The sequence below is a fragment of the Micrasema longulum genome, unplaced genomic scaffold (assembly GCF_059751315.1).
Source record: "Micrasema longulum isolate JH-2025_06_02 unplaced genomic scaffold, ASM5975131v1 h1tg001492l, whole genome shotgun sequence".
NCBI lineage: Eukaryota > Metazoa > Arthropoda > Insecta > Trichoptera > Brachycentridae > Micrasema > Micrasema longulum.
This window is the reverse complement of record NW_028278676.1, coordinates 279,162-299,964: the sequence shown is the minus strand read 5'-3', so window position 1 is coordinate 299,964 and position 20,803 is coordinate 279,162. Positions and strand designations below refer to the sequence as shown.

Below are 20,803 nucleotides of genomic sequence, written 5' to 3'. Positions count from 1 at the left end.
AAGATTTTCTATAATGTCCAGTCCTTTCCTGGGGAAATGACCATGGACTTTGCAACAAATTTAGGCCATATAAAACTTCAATTTATTATGTTCGGCAAGTTTCATTTGTTGTAAGTAGCATAGTTAACTCTTTAGTGCCATGATACTACCATGTGAAATACTGTATGCATTTATTTTATTGGATGGTTTGGAGATAAAAATCTGTAGTATTACTACATTAATTTAATCGCAGTATAAAAATACCATAGGCCAAGAGGCCTAATTATAGTGACAGATGTACAGAGCATCCAGGTTTGAGAAATATCACATAAAAATTATTGTGTTCTCCCTGGGATCGAATCCGGAACCCCAGTGAGTGAGGCAAGCATCTTAGCTATTACACCACGAAGGCCCCCAATCATTAAACAGACATCACATTGTCAGGACTGAAAATATCTATAACTAAATATGCATATCTCAATTTTCTCCCTTGTCCTCTCATATTTTCCCGATCTAATCTTTCCCTCGTAAGCATGAGTATCATAATATTATTTGGTAAACATATTCTACAAATATGTGCATACATATACGTAATCTTCTTATAGTTACTACTTGTAATTGTTTTCAACATAACTATTGTGTGAAAAGCTGCTATTAATTTTATTTTTTATATAACATGCTTGAAACTCTTAACTTCATTGGTTTCCCAAATAATTGTATAAACTAAATTTTGTAAATATCAGTAATGTTTTAAAATTGTATGTGATTCACCGTACCTGAGTTATTATTATTGTCGTGTTATGTTAAAATTCCAAATTATAATATAAAAGACATTTTAGTTTTTAGAAAATCCTTCCAGTTTTGCACAGGATATTGTATGTACGCCCTGGGAAAACTTTTTTTAGTGTAATCTTTAATAAACCATTGAAAAGTATGTATTCTGTTTTAATTATTCAGTAATAATAGTCCAGACTCCCATTGTATAGTGGATGCAACAATGTACTCTCATTTTTACAGTTGGTTAATCACTAAGGTGTGTAGTAACATTGTCAGTCATTGGACACAAATAGATGAAATATATACACACATCGAAATAAGCATATGTAAGTAGTGAAAGACGTTACACAAATTAGTTCATGAACCAACAAATAACCCATATTAGGTTAATTTTTTTTTCAAATAATACCCGCCACTTTGAACTAATTAGTTGCGGGAATGAACCTCACACTAAATATACATAATTTTTAGAAAGTGATTATTATTGCAGAAGGGAATGACATTGCGAGAAATCTGTGTGCACAGCGCAAATGATACCTGTGCGATAATACATGGCCCTCTAATTCAAAATCTGGAGTGCATTATCATTAAGATACCATCATCTACACTGTGCACTTAGATTTCTTGCAATGTCGGACCCTATTGCAATAATACATAATCACTTTCTAAATTTCTCTTATTCTCGGGAACACTAGGAAGTAAATAATATACAAGTATTTTTGTTAATGCTATTTATTTCATTCCTGTAAAATAACATACCAAATGTCTTAATTTCATTTGTACAACATCATATCAAAAATGTACACCGTAAATACAAATTTAATTTTAGGTAAATGTTACCTAAAAGTGATATCTCACGGCTATTTCACTTGGATTGTAAGTCTTTGTTTAATATATTCCGTACATGATTTATCCACTACTGATCTCCCAAACTTATCTTTTGTAAGAAAATAATTTGCTGTTAAAACAGGTTTAGACACAAATAGGTTTATGTTCGCAGGTGAGAGGACCAGCTTTATGTGTTGGGGCGGGGGAGAGCCAGGGATTCTCTACTTCAGTCAGCTCTCGCCGGAAAGCGGATTATTCATGTGGGAACTCAGTATAAATGCCAGTTTATTAGGGCAATAGAATAAAGCTTTGTTCTAAATAAACATATCAATTACCAATTAAAATATTACATTTTATTCTACACCATTTTGTCCACATAGTGATCTATTTACAAAATATTATACGCCTATTATTTGATATAAAACAAAATAAAACTGGCATCACATGCCATACAATCTTGGGATGTATTGCTTCAACTCGAGAGAAAAAAAAATTCATTGGATATAATATTGCCAATTATATTAAACTATAATAATTATTGATACTAAAATAATATTTCTGTACAAATCTCTAACATACGTATGTTTGGAATTAGTCGACAGTTAAAAACAACATAAGATTAACAAGGAAGAGAACATTCATCACACGGAAGTATTATCTAGTATTAAGAGTTCAGCTATGGCATAAGAATACCCCCTCTTCACTTAACATATAAATACTGTCGCGGAGTATTCCACTCCGCCCACAGGCTCGCTCTCCTGGATCCCGGATCACCGGATCACCGGATCAGTTCTGATATACATTTACAATAGTGTATATATGATAAGGCCACTAAAACATAGCGCATAGGTATAAAATTAGAGAAAAGTAGTCGGTAGATAAATATTGTTCCCTGAAATAATTGATATAGACAAGTCGTCGATTGGACGCCACTCTCGTCGTGATTCGCTAATATGTAACTGTTTCATGCTCACTGTTCATCATCATCCAACTGTTCTATCACATTAACGGGTACATAAGCATTGTGATTTGTTAACTAGTTCTTAAAGTATTGTGTAATCTACCTTAACTAACGCCCAGAAACCGGTCTGGACCCTCGGGAGGCTTGTGAACATGATGGGGTCACGCGGGCGGCAGGCAGCTGTTAATTGCGACACCTCCATACCAAGACTGATTGTCCTCGAAGCCGTTATTATTGTTACTTTAACAAATTATTCTACAAGTACCGATATAAATATATATGTTATAATTTTATTACCGTATGAAAAATATAGATATTTGTTAAAATTTTGCGTATGTTAAAATGTTTAATAGTCGTCAAATTGCTTAAAGAGATTAGACCAGAAGCCAAACAATTCACAACACAATAGCAATCACAAACATAAAAAATTATAAACATTTTCAACATACATAATTTCGTTCTTTACAGAAATGTCAACATTATTCTAGTGAACGCTTTAACAATAACAAGCGGGTTATCTTGCAATAAAAAGCTTTCAAGCAACTAAAATAATTTTTACCATTAAATTAAATAAATAACAAATAAATAAAATTATAATCAATGTCACCCACCAGCTAGAAAGTAGAGGCTTATTGTATTGTTTTTGTACCAAATCTAGTATAATAGATGAAGAAGTGAGGGGTGAGGGTGATGAGTGAGGAGCAGCGGTGTGGCGAGGAATTTAGCTAATCCCAAGTGCATACACCTGGGTGCGCCACACCTGGATGAACCACGCCTGGATGGGCCACACCAGGTGGTGTGGTGCACACACATATATTCCCGTAACTATTTATTTTGATTATAAAAATTCCTTCAAATACAATAATTCGCATGCATTAAAATAAAATAAAATACTCTTCACTCAGACAATTATTGTACAAAGTATGAACAAAGAACAATTGAATATAACTACTCCAATATTATTGCACTAAGCTAGCAAAACAGTTTAGGGCGCTCATTCCGCTCCGCGCTTATATTGACTATTATTATTCCATACAAGGACATGGATGCGCCATAAGAAAATACTCTTCACTGTACACTTTGTCTTTCGAGTGACAATCGGATATAAAAAGGTTATTTCACAATTAGGAAAATACGACTCCTATGCAAACAGACCGTACCGCCTAATGATAAAATACATGTAATTTATTTAGATTGTGTAAAATAGTAAGTTATGTATATTATATCCACAAGGCAAAATTGGCACTTAAACAAACACCCTTTGGATAGCTATCACTGAGGAGCAGCGGGGGCTACGTAGGGCTCCCAGACCCCATTCCCGACCCATTGTAGGGGTGGTTAGAATTGCACAACACTGTATACACACTATCCACTTTACTCAACTTCTCGAAGAAGGGGATAAGGTCCAACAGTTCTGTGTCTGTCATGTCATCAAACCAAGAGGCTACCGGCACCTGCAATAACAAAACACATTATTACTACCTCCCATAATTTCCTATCGTGTATGAATATATATTAGATTACTTTGTAATTTCGTACCAATGATCATTTTAAATACTATGCAAGTTCTACGCTATTACTGGTTTATATGGCATAGAGTTCCGTTTGGAAGACAGTGGGATAGAGCCCTACGCTAATGGAGAACCCCAGTGCCTGATTGTCCATTTTTCTTGGAGCCATCGGTGTACCACACAATGTCTCCTTCCCTGTAGGGTAGGGGGCTATCAGGCAGCCATTGTTCTCTATCAGGTATAAGCACCATGAAATGCTTTTGGAAGTTGAATTCCGTAGTCATTACATCTGATGACATAGCTAACATCGGATTATCTATGAGGTATTGCTGCAAATTCCTCATAGTTCTAGATTTACAGTTGGCCTCCATCTGCACACAAATGTGTAGAGGATTTAGGCATAACATCGCTTCCATTGCTGTAGTTGGAGTAGAGCACATTGCTCCAATGGCAATGCGAAACCACGATGATCAGTATGAGCAAGAAGACATATTGGCACATTAAAATAAATTTTTAGAACAAATAAAATTTACAAAAATAAAATATTTAAAAAAACAAATGGTTGCTTACTTCTGCAGGGGAGAAACGAGAAGAGGGGGAGTCTGATATACCATCAACCGCGCGGCGCCCCCCCCTCGCTTCTCCCCTGCAGAAGTATGCAACCATTTGTTTTCTAAATATTTTCTTTTCAAAAATTTGTTCATTGTCTTCTTGCCCATACTGATCATCGTGGTTTCGGATGTGACAGGGTTTAAAGAACACCTGTATATTCAAAGTGCAGCCTTTGGTTTAAGGCCCCATTTTTTACCCACCATGCAGCAGCCAGTGCCCAGTATGAGCCTTTCTGATTACATGTTTTATGTGTAAATTCCAAGTTAGTCTTTGATCCAAGATTATTCCCAAATATTTGACATCCTTGGAAAAGTTTATAGTCTTATCAAAAAGAGTAGGAGGCTTAGTAATTAAGTTGGGACTAGTGTCGCAATAAATGTAAATTACTCAATGATTTGTGAATGTGTAAATACATAAACAAAATGTAAGATTAATCATCTTGTACTTATGTACCAAATACTTTCTTATCATCATCATCATTATTCCCTTTTCGCACCTAATGGCGCATAGGGCACTGTATTGGTACACCAATCGCAGCGTATCTTAATCGTTTTTGTTACATGAAGGTAAGATGATCAGCCTTACGCATCATGTGCCAGTCCAGGGGACTATGAAATACTTTGGTGTAAAAACACCTTTGAAAATAAATATTGCATTTTAACCATGTCGGGAATCGAACCCGAGACCACTCGCATGGTAGGCAAAGGCGCTGACCATTACACCACGAGGCTGATGAGTTCTTATACATTAGGTGAACATAAAGCAGATAACTTTTTTTTATATATAAAGTGTCAGGCACCCATACACACCAAAACAAATAGGTCTCACTAAAAATAATACAATATAATTCAAACAAAGTATGTCAAAAAAAAAAGTAATCTGGTTAATTGGTAGAATACAATCTTAATTATTAAAAAAGGTATCAAAACAAAAATATATATATATATATTTATCATGTTTAATGTCTTAAGAAGAAATGTGTCACAAAGTATATCTCTATAATATGAAATAAAAAGACGGATGCTGCACATTCTATGGACTGCAAGACGCAAGAACGTCTCCATTCATTAGGAACTATTAATAACAAAGGACTCCACGACATGTAGAAAAAGGATTTTATTTGTAAATTTCTTATTTGTAAAAAGATTTGTTTCAGGACATATTGCAAGAAAAAATTAGGAGTCTCGAAAAGCTGATAGGAACACTTGAGGGTAAGCAAGAAGAGGACGGTCTCTACAAGATGGACTGAACAAGTTTTTAATTTTTTTTTAAAGGAATAACCCGCTAAGCCTCTATTTTGAGGCTTGTCAGCAGGTGGGATAAAGGGGATATGGAAAGAGGTAATGAAAAATACACCACAACACCCAGACCAATTGAGAAAAAAATCTTTCTTGGATTTTTTTCTTGCAACTGGCGGGAATCGAACCCGCGACACCAGTTTCAGTTAGCCGTCTAACCAACTGCGCCACGGCGTCTGTCTTATAATACAAATACAAATTAACAGGAACCTCGTTGAACAGTGCCCTCAATTTGTCCCAGTTCAGAGAGGAATGGAGGCACATCATACTTTTTTTTATTTCTTCCATTTCAGGAGGCATTTCTTCACACAAACATATTCCTGTAATTTCTCCCTGGCACTAAAGCGATGATTTTATTTTACACTATAGATATCCACTTAAATTGGTGTGTCCCTGTTGTTTTTTTATTATTTTTTTAAATAACTGTCTTTTATAGGAGCAAAGACCACCCTAAAACCCTTAGTGCCGTCTTCAGACGTACGGTATACAAATACGATAATTATTTTTGGAAAAAGCAAAATGTGCAGACACAGAAAATTTATTTCTTGGAAAATGGGAATGTGAGACCTCAATTTTGTCAATTTTAGCTAGGCATAATCAGTCCAATGTGCATTTGTCTTTTTCGCACAGTATTCGGGGAGGCACCTGCGAGAGTGACGAAAAACTATATTTAAATACATATTCATCAAATCGCTTCCAAGCGTATCCTCTAATGTACAGACAAGGTTGAGAAGAAGAACAGTACTCACTGCATTATCAGGATGGAATATGTAGGAGGCGGGTGAGTTATCCACGATGACCACCTTGCGTAGGTCCCTGCCCAGCTTGTTCAGGTCCTTGACGTAGTTGCCGTGGTGGAACACGCAGGACTCGCGGAACAGGCGGGCGCGGAACACCCCCCAGCGGTCCAGCAGGTCGGCCACAGGGTCTGCGTACTTGGCCAGCGACGCCGTGAACAGCACGCACTCGTACAGCTCCCCCACGCGCCGCAGGAACTCGTCCACGTGTGGTCTCTTCAGCACGTACACCTGGTGCACTGTACCGTCGATTTCCACGGGCACTACGAAGTCCGCATTGTTTATAGGCTGCAAACACAAATGATACTATAGTACACTGGACGACATATCCAATAGAGAAGTGCTCGCAGGATCTTATTAGATTTCATAACAAGCCCTCCTTTCCATCTCTTATAAATCTCTATCTTAATCCTTGCAGACCTAAATGAATTCTTGCAGATATTTATATATTTTACTCCTGTTTACTAAAGGAACTATTTGATTTTTTTTTGGTATTTTTAATGGTTTTTTTATCTTATATATTTTAGAAATGATTCAACATAATTTTTTTATAAACAATGGGTCAAACAATGTCTCAAACTGATAATTAACCAACAAAAATAATTTAAATTGTGTTATTATCGTACAATATTTATTATTATGTTTATTAAATCAAATCAATTTAATAAAACTTGCCTTACATATCATATATACGGACGACATGAATTCACTGCAAAACAAATAAACCAGCCAGAAGTCAGCTGTCAAAGTTAAAAACTAACTTTTCTGTGAAATGCTGATTACCGACGTTAACAAAAAAGTACAGACGTACTTACGGGTTCCATTAATTACAAATAAACCAGCCGCTTTTGAATTTCGGTGGGTACAAGTAAAAAAAAAAACATAAAATTTGTGTATGTTTGAATGAACATGCGGGCTGAAAAGGTTAACTGCAAACAAACAAACCATCACGCCGTTTCTCCGTAAGGGTAAACAGAGAGGATGGAATGCTACATCACTCTGTCTTTGCATACAGACCTCGCTTTCCCTACAATCATATATCTTTTCATGCACATGCGCCCATTATTCTGACTGTTGACATATCCATCTTCAATTATTTGTTGAATTTAGTCATGCCACGTTGTTCTCGGTCTTCCTTGTTTTCTGCATCCATCAACATTTGCACCGTAAATTGTAATTTAAACAGTTTTTTAATTACAAATGAATTTTAGCTAGCAAATATCTTTAAAAGAAAAATTCGCCTAATTTGTAATTAAAAATACTTGAAACACTTCCACTTATTTGTTGGACTAATTAGCGCTTTCACTCTCTAATGGGCATCTTCACACTGGTATATATTATACAGTGTAAGGATAATTTATACAAAACTTAATATTATCTTAACTTAAATGTACGTACACTATAAGTAAATATCAGTTATTACATCAATACAATGGAATTTCATCAAGAATTATCAATAAATAATTTAAATCAAATAATTGGTAATTTATAAAGATGATAATATCAACTAACAAAGAAACGCATCACACATTTCCGAAGGTATTTATTATTTAGCGTTGATTTGTTTGACACATACGTGGTGAAATCTCATGATAATATATTTCATGTTTTTTTTTTAAACGTAATAAAATACTTGATAACAATTAGACTTTAAATTTATTCATCAATTTGTACTTTCACTTTAGACAAGAATCTTCAGACTGGTGAATTTTCAGAATTCAAATTTTGTTTTTTTTAAACATTAAATATGCTATTACAAAAATTACACTGCGTAAATTATCTACAGAAATAATTTATTTGATTTATTTATACTATTTAAGTTAGTTTATAACATCTTAAGAACTAATATAAACTTTCTTCAGGTAACCCATTGTACAGCTTCAATCATCTGTACAATGAATTTTGAGACTCTGTTTTTCTCCTCATTGGTAATCTTATCTTTTTTTTATCCCTATTTTCATATGTATGACATTGTTGGTTATATTTTATTACATTTTTTATTTTATTTATCCCCTTAATTATTTTATGTAAAAAAAAAAGCTACGTGATATTTTATTTGTTGCTTTACTGTGAGGGAGCCAAGTTCTTTGTGCATCCTTTCTATATAAGAATAAATATTTCTTTTGAGTATAATCCTCATCGCCTTATTTCGAAGAATTTGAATATTTTTAATTTCTCCTTTATTACATAAAAAAAGAATGAAAGAACAGTAATTTGTGTGTGGACATATGATTGTTTTATAGATACACTACTCTGATTCTTCATATCTATTACATTTCTTAATCTTCCAACGAATGTTTTTTTTAAATTGTTACATATTGAGAATGTGTAATAAATAATAAAAATGGAGAACATGAAATACAATATAAACAAGAACGTTCCACAACACTTTCATACCTACAGCATCACAGCGGAGTGATGTTCGAAACTTTTAAACAGTTTTAAACGCAATTATATATTATGTATTTCATGTAGTTTTAAAAGCATAATAATGCACTTAATGCAACAGAATAAATATTTCAGATAACAGAAACACCTTTCCTTCGAGTAAAATGATAAAGAAATAGATTAATTATCTGAAAGATGCTATGCACCGACCATGTTGGGACATAATTACATAATCAGTTTAACTATCTACGCTATAGGAAATCATTTATCCCAAGTTTCATTATTAAACTCTTTCCTAAAAACACATTAACTGTGTAAGGTTTTTTTTACTGCTTTATAAGTGTATTAAGATTATTATAGTATAATAATTTAATAAATCATTCAGGTTGACCAAAAGAAAAAGACTTGTCATATAGGTAGGATGTTGCACACAAAATTAGGCAAGAGATTAGATATACTTTTGGTAGGAAATTTAATTATAATTCTTAGTCATTATTCACTTAAACAAACATAAACAAAACCTTTTAGATAAGAGAGACAGTAATAGTATACTATTATTTGAGATTTTGTACAAAAATTCGGGGTGAATGAAAACATTACAGTGGAGTTCTTTAGGTTGGATAATTCATCCATTTTAGTTTACGGTTTTCTCTATATATTTATTCACTTTTATAACAAGCTACTTCTCTGACGTACCGAACAAAAATATTGTCAACAGTTGAGCAAAAAATCTTCAATCGTTTATAAACATAATTTTTAAAAGAAGAACCTAAGTAATAAAATCTAAATGGGCGGATAACTTAGGACTGATGCCGCTGGGCATCGGGATCGGAAGACGTTTATGACACTATGTAAGTGTACATAGTACATATCTAATTTGGACTCGTATATTATACACAAAACACTTCATATTTTTAAGGCAATCACGAGTTTGATATTATTAATTAGAACACAACAAGTTTTGGGTATTCAGAATTACCCATCATCAGTTGTAAATATAATCTCCAGTACATAACTTCCAGATTATATTTACACCTGATGATGGATAATTCTGAATACCCAAAACCTGTGTTCAACTCAAACTCATGGTTGGCGTAAAAATATAAACTTTTAAAAATTAAATTAGAACTTTGTTTTTAACTACTTATTTTATATTTTATTACTGACCGGTTTTGAAGCTACACAAGCTTCTTTATGAAAGTAAAATTTAGTAATGAATATTATCCTATTTATTAATTTTAACAGTGTCTACTAAATATTACATCTATATAAATAAAATAAGTGGCTAAAAACAAAGCTGTTTTATTTTAATTTTAATTATAACACGCCTAGAGTGTAAAACCGTAGTTTGAAGATTTCACTTTGCTTGAAAAATTGGGTTTTTTAAATGTTTTTTATATGTTAATGTTTTAATTTAAACTTACTTCCTATTCACACATTCAAGCTTGTAACGAATTTGATTGTTTTGAATTTAAATCTCAAAAATGAGAAATTTGCAATTACTTTGGTTTTATATTCATAGTGCGATAATGAATAAACACAAAGTTAGCGCTTCAAATATAAATTTTATAAAGTGTATTTAAATGTAAATTTATTTATAGTGTATTGAAAATGTTATTTCACAAAGTAAATGCTGAAACAATTGTGATTGAAAATTAAGGCGTGTAATCTCTGCAAGGTCCTTGTAAAAGTTAACACAAATTGAGGATCGTTTTTTCAAAACACAGTATTCGCCCCACGTGGAGTTTCGGTTTTAAAAAAAATATTAAAGTCAGTATTGTGACGCATAGATTACCTAAAAAAAACTTACCAAAACACGCTAAAAAGTGGCTAAAAACACGCTAAAAATACTGAGTTTTGAAAAAGTTATACTTTATAGTGTGTATTAATCCTTAGTTTCAATAATTTATGCTAATGAAATATAAAAGAAAATTATAAAACAATTAGATTTACTAATTTGGTTGTAAGGAGTAATTTTTTAAAACAAAGATTATTCACGCGATTTGATGCAAATCACAAAAATTCTCTCCTGAAAAATTACACTTCAAGCGAATGTCGTGTTTTGAAAATATGGTACTCAATTGTGAAAATAAAAAATCTCACCTTGAAAGAGCTATGTACTAGAGTTTCGTCTAGATCTATCACCATACACTTTTTGTGCATATCTTGGTGCCTGACGGGCGGCAGGAGGGATCGTGTGGCGTCCGCCGCCGCCAGGGGCATCTGTCCGGCGGCCGCGGGAACGCCCGCACCCCCATCGGGGGATCCGCCCCCTGGGGGGCCCTTCCCACGGCCCCCGCCCCGCCCCCAGCAGCACAGCAGGGAGCGGAGGAAGCCCACCTTCTTGCAAGGGGGCGCCGGGGGCCCGACACATGCGGATACCTCACTGTCATCATGCTCCGAGGCGACTGGAAAATACACATTTATTCATAAATGTGGGACATGAAACACAATTATTAATGGAAGACACAAGTGGATAAAGGTGTTATGTGACAAAAAAAAGCAGAGATATCTAAGGTTAATTCAGCCAGGTCGCTTTCATACGAAAAAAACTGTAATAGTGTTGTTCACATAAACGGCATTTCTCAATTAGCAGAAAACACCCACAGCACTAGAAAAATCTTACAGTATAGATGCTAATGGGAACATTAATGCCTCCAGAAATCTAGTCCTAAATATGTACAGAATGTCCCCTCATAGATTCAAAGTTCGAATGAGGTATTATTCATCAACATTTTCTGTCAAAATTAGTTTTCTACTACTTTTTGATGGTGTGATTCCGACTTTATGTGATAGGGCCTGTACATAATTTCCTATTCATATGTTAACTCTCCTGTCCCCACCCAATAAACATCTATTCAAAAAATTATGTAAATATCAAGTTATAAATAGTATCAAGTTGTAAATATGTTATGCATAAAACATTTAAGTTTGTAAGTGAAAATTCTTGATGGAAGTTCATTGTAATTTATTATATAAATAAAACACGAGTGATACTTTATATCCATTCATTAGTTAACCCATAGAAAATTTGTTGATAATGATCCTTAAGATAAAAATAACTTTATTTAATTTACTTACACATAACTTTGAATTATGTATCCTTACCTCTGTTCTGTATAAATACATTTAACTTTTTAATAAAGATACCAGTCTCGAAGATGTCGCGAAAGCGATGAAACCGGTCACTGGATATTCCAAATTTGTGGATTAAAGTATCACTCGTGTTTTATTTATATAAAAAATGTTATGCATATATCGGAATGTATAGTGTACTAAATATCAAATACTACAGTCCTTAAAATATAGCTTGATTAGAATGACAATTGTCAGAAAAAGTGACAACATAATTTTGTAGTAACGTCTAAGGAGTTATTTATATTGACACACGAAAAATCATTCGTATCTGGCGTGTTAAGTTATTATTTTAATACGATGCTTGACACATAAATCAACATAAATATATAAAATCAGCTTTAAAAAAAAAAAACTAAAATAAACCTAATTATTAATGATGTTCTTACAAGGATACATCATTTTGCAAAAAACATTAGAGATGGGACAAATTGATCAATGTAAGTTGATTGAATAAAAAAATAATTCATTTGATGTTGTTCGTGAAAAAAGAAAAATGGCTTATTTTTTTGTGAATAATTGTGTTAAACACACTATAATAGGCTTGTTTTTGCATTTTTACATCAATTTTCGGAAACAGAGTTTCATGATTGCATGAAAAAACTGATAAAATCGATTTAATCAGTGATCAATAATTTCCCATCACTAATGACATTAGTTTGACAGCTGTCATTTTAATCAAGCTATATTTTAAGGACTAAAGCACACTAACTTGTATATAGTACTAACACATGTGCAAATTCATCAAAAGCTTGACACTGGCTAAAACACCCCAGTAAAGAGGTGAAATAGCCAATAAATAAAGAAGATAAAACCTACATCTATGTATAAAAAAAGATACATATTGAAAAAATTGCGACATAACGCCTTCATCCAATTACATCAACGATCATAAAATATTTTTTTGTTATCGGTTTTACTAAATTTAGTTGCAACAGAGGGAAAACATTTTTGAGAAGGGACAGGTCATAAGTCCTGTAAATCCCTAGACTCTCATATTCCCTTTTTAAAACTGTTTCCCCTCAGATACAATAAATTTAGATCTAAATAACTCCCTAGGGAGGAAATCCAGCCTGTATACAAACATTTGGACATACTCAAAGCATTGTTTATTTCTATTTCTATCGTTTTTAGATGTTTTGAGTATGTCCAAATGTTTGTAGACAGGCTGGGTTTCGCTCCCAAGGGGGAGTTCTAAAGATCTAAATTGATTGCCACAGAGAGAAAATGAATTTTACACAGTGTGTAAAGTCGCCACTTAAACCAGCCAATGACAGGTCATAAGCCCTGTAAATGCCCAGACTTGTTTTTCCTCTTTTTAAAAATAAATATGGTTTTCAGGAGTGTTAAAAAAAGTGAGTGCAGTAGTAATCACCTTTTTTTAATTGATCAAGATACTTTTTACTATGTTTCTTTGGACACGTAACTGAAGAGTGAAACATGAACAGTTATGTTGAATAGAAATCAACATAATGTGTAATCCAGTTTACCAAAGCAGTGGATCATAAAAATTGAGAAAAAAGGGCGAGGAAAATATAAAACTTGCCACTAACCCCCACATACCATCAGAAATTAATTTAATTATCAATACAACACATGCTTTTTAAAATGTCTTTTAAAAGAGTTGATTGGAATACAAAACATAAGTGGCAAATTCTAAGCAGAAAAATACAGTAAAACTCTGTTTATTCAAACTCCAGTCATCCAGATTGCCAAGTATCTGGATCAGGAAATAAAGGAGAAATTTCAAGTTTAAATTTAATTGTAAAATCAACTTTGCAAGACATGTTTAAAGAAGTTTTTTATGTGATTCCAATTGGCTGTATTATTCCAAAAACAATCAAATCTGGCACTCGTTAATCTGAACAGTTGCAGTTTTACTGTATAGTTTACGGATTCGACACAATAAACATCGTACTCGAGATAATAAATTATTATTATTTACCAATTGGGATTCAAGCTGGTTCACACATATATTAAAAAGTTACAAAAGCAGTGGCTTGATTACTTGATAAATAAATAAATCCTGTGATGAAATAAACATATTACTGATAAAACAGTCATAATTTATTGTAACCACAGAAGTCGGGTTGCATGTTTTCAGATTGTAAAGTAAATACAATTTGCACCGATAGTATTGCCATAATTGTTTCTATTATCACCGAGGTGTAAAAAGTGAGATATAATGCGATGTAGGTATTAGACATTTTGGAAATCTAACTCTATTCCCAAGGTAGTGTAAAATGGATAATTTATATGAGACACTTTTGAGTTTAATCCTTAAAAATCTTAGATTGACAATAATTATACGTTTATGATTTGTATAATTGATCGAAGTTTTCTCTTATATAAAATACTTATATATTACGGTAACAGGGTGTAGTCTAAGCTTAACCGAGTTAACAATTCTTAGATGTTGATAAAAGTTCATACAGTGAAAGAAAATAAATTAAAATCAGACCACGGGTCGATTTCAAAATTTTTTCGCAGCACTTTTCCATCAGATGAAAATACAAATTGTTTATATGAAGACAAAAAATGCGTGGACAGCGATTTTCATCACTTCAAGAATCCGTTGCCTTCCAAAACTATGTTTAGAACCACCTACCACCTTCAAAGCGGAAAAACTGTTTTGAAAATTCCTTCGAACGCATGCAAAAATGATCAAACTTAAAGGTGAAAATTTTAAAAAGCAATGAAACAATTTGCAATAGTAAAAAAAAAATTCACTGTTTTTGTAAATATTTTAAAGGCAGCCCTCTCATAGTAGTTATCTAAAAACCAAAGTAATTATTGATTTAATATTCACAATACCATTCCACAAAGTTAACAGCGAATCAATTAACATTATCGAACCAGTCTGATATTTGGTATAACTCCTTAATTTAATTGAACATAAATTACACTGAGGAGGCTCATGGAACTTTATTTAGTAGAAATGGTATAATAAAGAGAGTTTAGTTATTGAAATAGCCATCACAACTGAAACCACTAAACAAGTTCTTCAAAAACCACCCTTGAACCTGTAGCAATTGCACAGAAATCTTTAATCCGAGTCATCTTAAAAAAAACATTTCGCTATCCAAGTGACTTGCTCTTCAAAGAATTCAGAGTACTGAATATTATTCAACAGTATATATTGAGAACGGTAGTGGTTACACACATAAAGAGAGACATTTACCCAAGCGTCTACCACAACCATAACACAAGATACTCTAATAGGGATCTGATACTAAGTGAAGGGGTCAACACTGTTCTGGCATCGAGACAACACTATAACGTAGGCAAAAAGGTCCATAACCTTTTGCCAGAATCGTGGAAAGACGGGAGTGTTGTCAAGTTACGGAAGGTGTTGACCTCGCTCTTTCATGACATTGGTCGTAGGGAGTCAGAAAAGTTGATGCATGCCACGGATTGGAGAACCTTACTGGATGTCAAAAATAAAATATAAAAAATAAAGAATAATTTAAAAAATATATATTTATAGATGACAACCATGAAGTTTCGCATAAATAAATTGTCTATGTTTTTATGAATGTATGTATGTGTATGCGCATGCGTGTATGTACGTGTGTGTGTATGTACATATGTATATATGTGTATATTTATATATACATGTGTGTATATATGTGTATGTATGTATGTATATGAATCAAAATGTGTATCCGAATAAGTATATATTGTGTTTGTCTGTGCTCTATATTAATTTGTTAAGTATTATAATATATTAAAATGTAATTGCCTAGCTTGGAACGGGGTATGTACCCTTGTTAGCTGGGCAAAGTGAATATGGAATTGTATTTTGATAATAAGTGTGAATAAATAAATAAATAAATAAATAAATAAAATAAATAAATAAAAGTACAGGGCAGATACAGGGCAGGTGTACATTTTTACTAGGGAAGTTAAAGATTTGTTGTAAAATCCCCGAATTACAATAAAAATGCAGAGAAACAAAAATAATTATTTAAATAAAGATGAAGACCTTATTTGAGAAGGGAATGTAAAGGCTAAGTGTTAATAGGGCTTATAAGCTGTTAAGGGGATACAAATGAACTTGCGAAATTAAGGAATGGTATTTTCTTTGGCGCCTAAAACGTGAGATAGATCACCTTGCCTTCACTAATTAATTTTAGTTTTCAAGAAACCTAAATCAAACTAGTAATTAAAATAATAGTTTTTTTTATACAGAATATTGTTAGTCCATTGTTTCTGATTCCGCTGTATGTATTGAGGTGCAATTACTTCAGTACTGGCATATCTTTATGCCTAGTCAAGTTTCCTATTGACTTTTAGCTTATAATTCAACATTGTTATAATTTTTCAAATTGCAAACGTACTAAAATTTGACAACGAACAACACTGTTCTGTGTGTAAAATAGAACCAGAATCCTGGATGAATTTTTCGAGTAAAAATCCTGAAAAGGGAAATAGAGTGGAAAAACATCCACCTCGTAGTATGTTGGCACATTCGCCTATCATGCTTGAGGTCCCGGGTTTATTTCATGGAAGAGTTGAGTTAAAATAATTATTTTCAAAGGTGATTTTATGCTGAAGTATTTTACTGTTCCTGGACTGGCACCTGAGGCGTAAGACTGATCACCTTACCTTTCTGTAACAAATGATAGAAATACACTGCATTTGATTTAACAATGCAGTGCCCTAAGAGCCACTAGTAGTGAATGAGGGAATGACAATGATGATAAAATCTGATCAAAGGTCCCAAAAAGAGGATCTGAATCATTATGTTTAAGAACCACTGCACTAGACTAAACATGATACAAGCTGCTAAATATTCTTAATTGATTGACCTCAATGATATGGAGACAAAATGGGAACCAAATTTGAAGCCACGATTCAAGAATATTACAGTCCACATATCACTACTGACAAAGAACACAATTGATATTAAATTAGTACGAATATTTCATTGATTGTGGAGCACCAATACTCCTAAACTTAAGAGGCAGTAACTGCATTATCAAATTTGTGATGAATTTTAGTTCCTCTTGAAATTTGAGAACTGTTTTTGACTCTGTTTGTAATGGGAGACAGAATTTACCGTATTTTGCGGACGATAAATTGCATCGGATCATAAGACGCTGAAAAATTTATCTATAAATTTAGAAAAAAAATATGTTTTGGACAATAAGATGCATTGGATCATAAGATGCACCTCAGTTTTTGGTTTTGTGGGGGTTCATAGTCCATTGATCTATGACGCACACACATGCTAAATAATTTCGTCTAAAATGTATTATGACGACTGATGAAGCGAGCTAACAATACAACATATTATGAAAGTCAGAATTGCACATAACGACGAGAGCAAAGTCCTGCAGTACATTAACATCATTTCTACCATGGAGATATTAAGAAAAAAGGAATGTGGCCTATAAAGAGACCACAGGGCGTGGTAATGCTCAGTGTGTCCAGTCAGCCCAGCCAGCTTGAAGACTCAGCTCAACGCAGTCCACTCAGTACCAGCATGTAGTTCAAGTGCAGTCAGTTATTAGGAATTGTCCTCATCGCCGTAACACTCGCGCGACATAATTAATTATTTATTTGTCGTGTAATAAAAACTGCAACCTCATGTCTTCTGTCAATCTCTAACTGGGGTAGGAGCTCTAACCCTATACAACATCATTTCTACAGTTGAATTTTCAGAGTAAAATGTGCATCTTATGGTCTGAAAAATATGGTAGTTGTTTGTCTATACATACTTTTAGAGAATTGTTCAAATTAAATACTAAAAATGGGAGAAGAGTGAAACATAAACACACTTTCAAAACCAGATAATACTGTATCTCCATTATATCCTCAGAGTAATAATACGCCACCCGCTTATAGAGCCGCCCGTATGGAAAAAAAACCATTCTATGATTATCAATCATGGCGTAAGCTACACAGCAGTACAACGGGCTGAAGTTACTCAGGTCGTGAATTACAAGCGCAAACCGAAACCGTCTTATTAAACCAAAGACCAAACCAATCATTATAAACGCTTTTCGCTGCCCTAGTTCTTGTATGTTCAATAGACCATTTTACAAGAGACATTTTTTTAGTTTTTACAGTCAAATCAGTAAGTGGAGATTGGCACTCAAAAAATGCTAAAAATACTATTAAATAACAGAACAATTAATAATTCTTTAGCTACATGGACGTGTAATAAGATAATGAACATATTTGCATTCATAACTCAATTTTGTTAAAAATGGTCTATTGCACATACAAGAACTAGGGCAGGGTTTTGTCCTATGCAATAGAGCGAAAGGGCAACTCTATAAGCGGGTAGCTAATTATTACTCTGAAATTATATCATAGCATTAATAACATTAAAATCATATTTACAAATATTAATGTAATGGAATTATATTATCCACTTTCATTGTTGTACAATATTATATAAACATTGATGTTATCATACAATTTGTCAATATATAACAAAAAAATTACCTAAATGTTCCAATGATAATTTGGATACTTTAGCAATCGTTTTTAAATGTGTATACGATAAAGTAGTAGTGTAAAATAACGCGTAATATGTTATAAAACAATTTTCTAAGTAATAAAACAACCGATATTTAAAAAATATACGAAAACTATGCATTTCAAACTATGTCCGACATTCCATGTACAATTCAATGACAACATAATAGCAGTTGTCACACATTGCGTAATAAATATCAATAAATGTATTACAATAAAAACAATATAGAGTTTCAAGGTTGTGAGCGCCAAGCTGTTAAACACCATCAGGGCTTGTTTACCTTAATAGACCGAACACGCCTACCTTTCAAACGCCAAAAAAATAGATTTATATAACGGAATTGGTTTATTTAAACATCACAATGGTTCGGCACTGATCCTTTATATTTGTAAGCACACACCATTTAAATCAAATGCGAGGATCTCGAGGCTTACTGATGAAAATAGATAGTTAACAGGTGAACTAGCATTAGTCTATTTACCTCTTTCTGGTATATAATCGTTTAGTTGTTCGTCATCCCGCGACACTTGAGTAATAATGGACGATGGGTCCATTTAAACATTTGTTTCGTATCTTGTTATTAATGGTTACTTCAGATTTGCAATGATTGTACACCATAAAATTATCTTTTATCTCCTTTCTATCTTACAAAATGGCAGATGGCTGCTGGCAACTACAAATTCCTACATTCAGTTCGGTTGTGGTTGTTATTTGCAGAAGCTCACTATAGCTATTTCTGTTTTTCTTATTTGACAGATTGTTAACAAAAAGAGACAGCATTATCAATGTATTACCAGTGCATTAATATATTTTTTCCTTTCATAAATGTTCACCATAGAAATACCATAAAAATTGCATGAATGTTGCTAGTAAATATTAAAGTTTCTACCTTTCTTTTTTTTATATATAAAAAGTCATACATAATATTTCAGTCAGTATAAAAAAAATACCAAAAAACATCACCTTATTTTGTATTTACTTTAGTTACAAAACATTCCAAAATAAATTTCATTTATTTTTTTTTTAAATAGCAGAATCACCAGTGAATGACCACTAATACTCCAGTAAAAATAATACTCAGATTTAGTTACATCATAAAACACCCTAACACATTACAATATGGATATATTCTAAGAATTGCATAAGAAGTAGCATCAAATAAAACACTTACCACACCTTTCCTTATAAAAACACTATCAATCTCAGAACAATAATGGGAAGACGCACTATTACCTTTTGACAACTCACAGTTCAAAACTGATAGATTTGTTTCTTACCAAAAGATGTGTTCGCCTATTGCTTTTGTCAAAGTTTCTAGTGTTAAAAGTTTTTTGACTGGACACATGTAGCAATTCTTATTATATTGTGTTTTATTAACCAATGGTCATTTACTGGGGGGTGGTCATTTACTGGTGCTTTGGCCCTATATAGATTGTATTATCTTACGAAGGATATTATTAAATGTAGTGCATTCTTGTTTTATTTAATAGGAAAAGAATATTACTAACTGATTACTAAAATTAACACGTTACAACTGACATGGAGAACATTTTAGAGAATATATGAAAATCTAGACATCTACAGGGCTTATGACCTGGCATTGGCTGGTGTGTAATATTTACGATTCCGTCTATGTTTTGACATCTATATTTTTTCAATTCTTCCATTTGTTGATTTTGTGAAGGTTAAGAGATAAAACCTTTTTTAACTAGACAATGTCTGAAAGTATTTACCAATTTCAATACTTTTTCTTAGACCAGTTGGTTTATGAATGGCATAAAAAATAAATATTTTTAGAAAACTATGCATAAGTAAATAAAGTAAGATAAATGTAAGGTTTTCATAGGACAAGTTAAATTGGTAAACAGGTAAAATTATGAAAAGGATGAAGAATACAGTTTGTGTGTGAAATAGAACCAGATCCGTAGATGAGTGTTTTCGCCTCAATGGTTGCTCTCAGGTAAAAATCCTGAATAAGAAAATCCAGTGGAGAAAAGTCCACGTCTTCGGTTTGTGCATTTTTGAGG

At 32.9% G+C, this 20,803-nt stretch overlaps 1 protein-coding gene across 1 annotated transcript; it reads right to left on the bottom strand.

The window, feature by feature from the left end:
* Positions 1 to 3,445: 3,445 nt before the first annotated feature.
* Positions 3,446 to 19,474, bottom strand: LOC148275190 (carboxy-terminal domain RNA polymerase II polypeptide A small phosphatase 1-like). Its single transcript, XM_088236032.1, has 4 exons — positions 19,258 to 19,474; positions 11,255 to 11,559; positions 6,716 to 7,051; positions 3,446 to 3,999 (listed from the first exon to the last, which is right to left on the bottom strand). The coding sequence occupies exons 1-4, from the start codon at positions 19,328 to 19,330 to the stop codon at positions 3,838 to 3,840; spliced, it is 876 nt and encodes a 291-aa protein (XP_088092158.1). The 5' UTR covers positions 19,331 to 19,474; the 3' UTR covers positions 3,446 to 3,837.
* Between the last annotated feature and the right edge of the window lie 1,329 nt (positions 19,475 to 20,803).

What these genes read in the sequence shown, in the direction of transcription:
- LOC148275190 (XM_088236032.1), bottom strand. Translation starts at nt 19,330, where the DNA reads ATGGACCCATCGTCCATTATTACTCAAGTGTCGCGGGATGACGAACAA. An exon ending in CGATTATATACCAGAAAGAG is followed by an intron (nt 11,560 to 19,257) that starts GTAAATAGACTA and finishes TGTATTTTCCAG; the next exon opens with TCGCCTCGGAGCATGATGAC. An exon ending in TAGTACATAGCTCTTTCAAG is followed by an intron (nt 7,052 to 11,254) that starts GTGAGATTTTTT and finishes TTGTGTTTGCAG; the next exon opens with CCTATAAACAATGCGGACTT.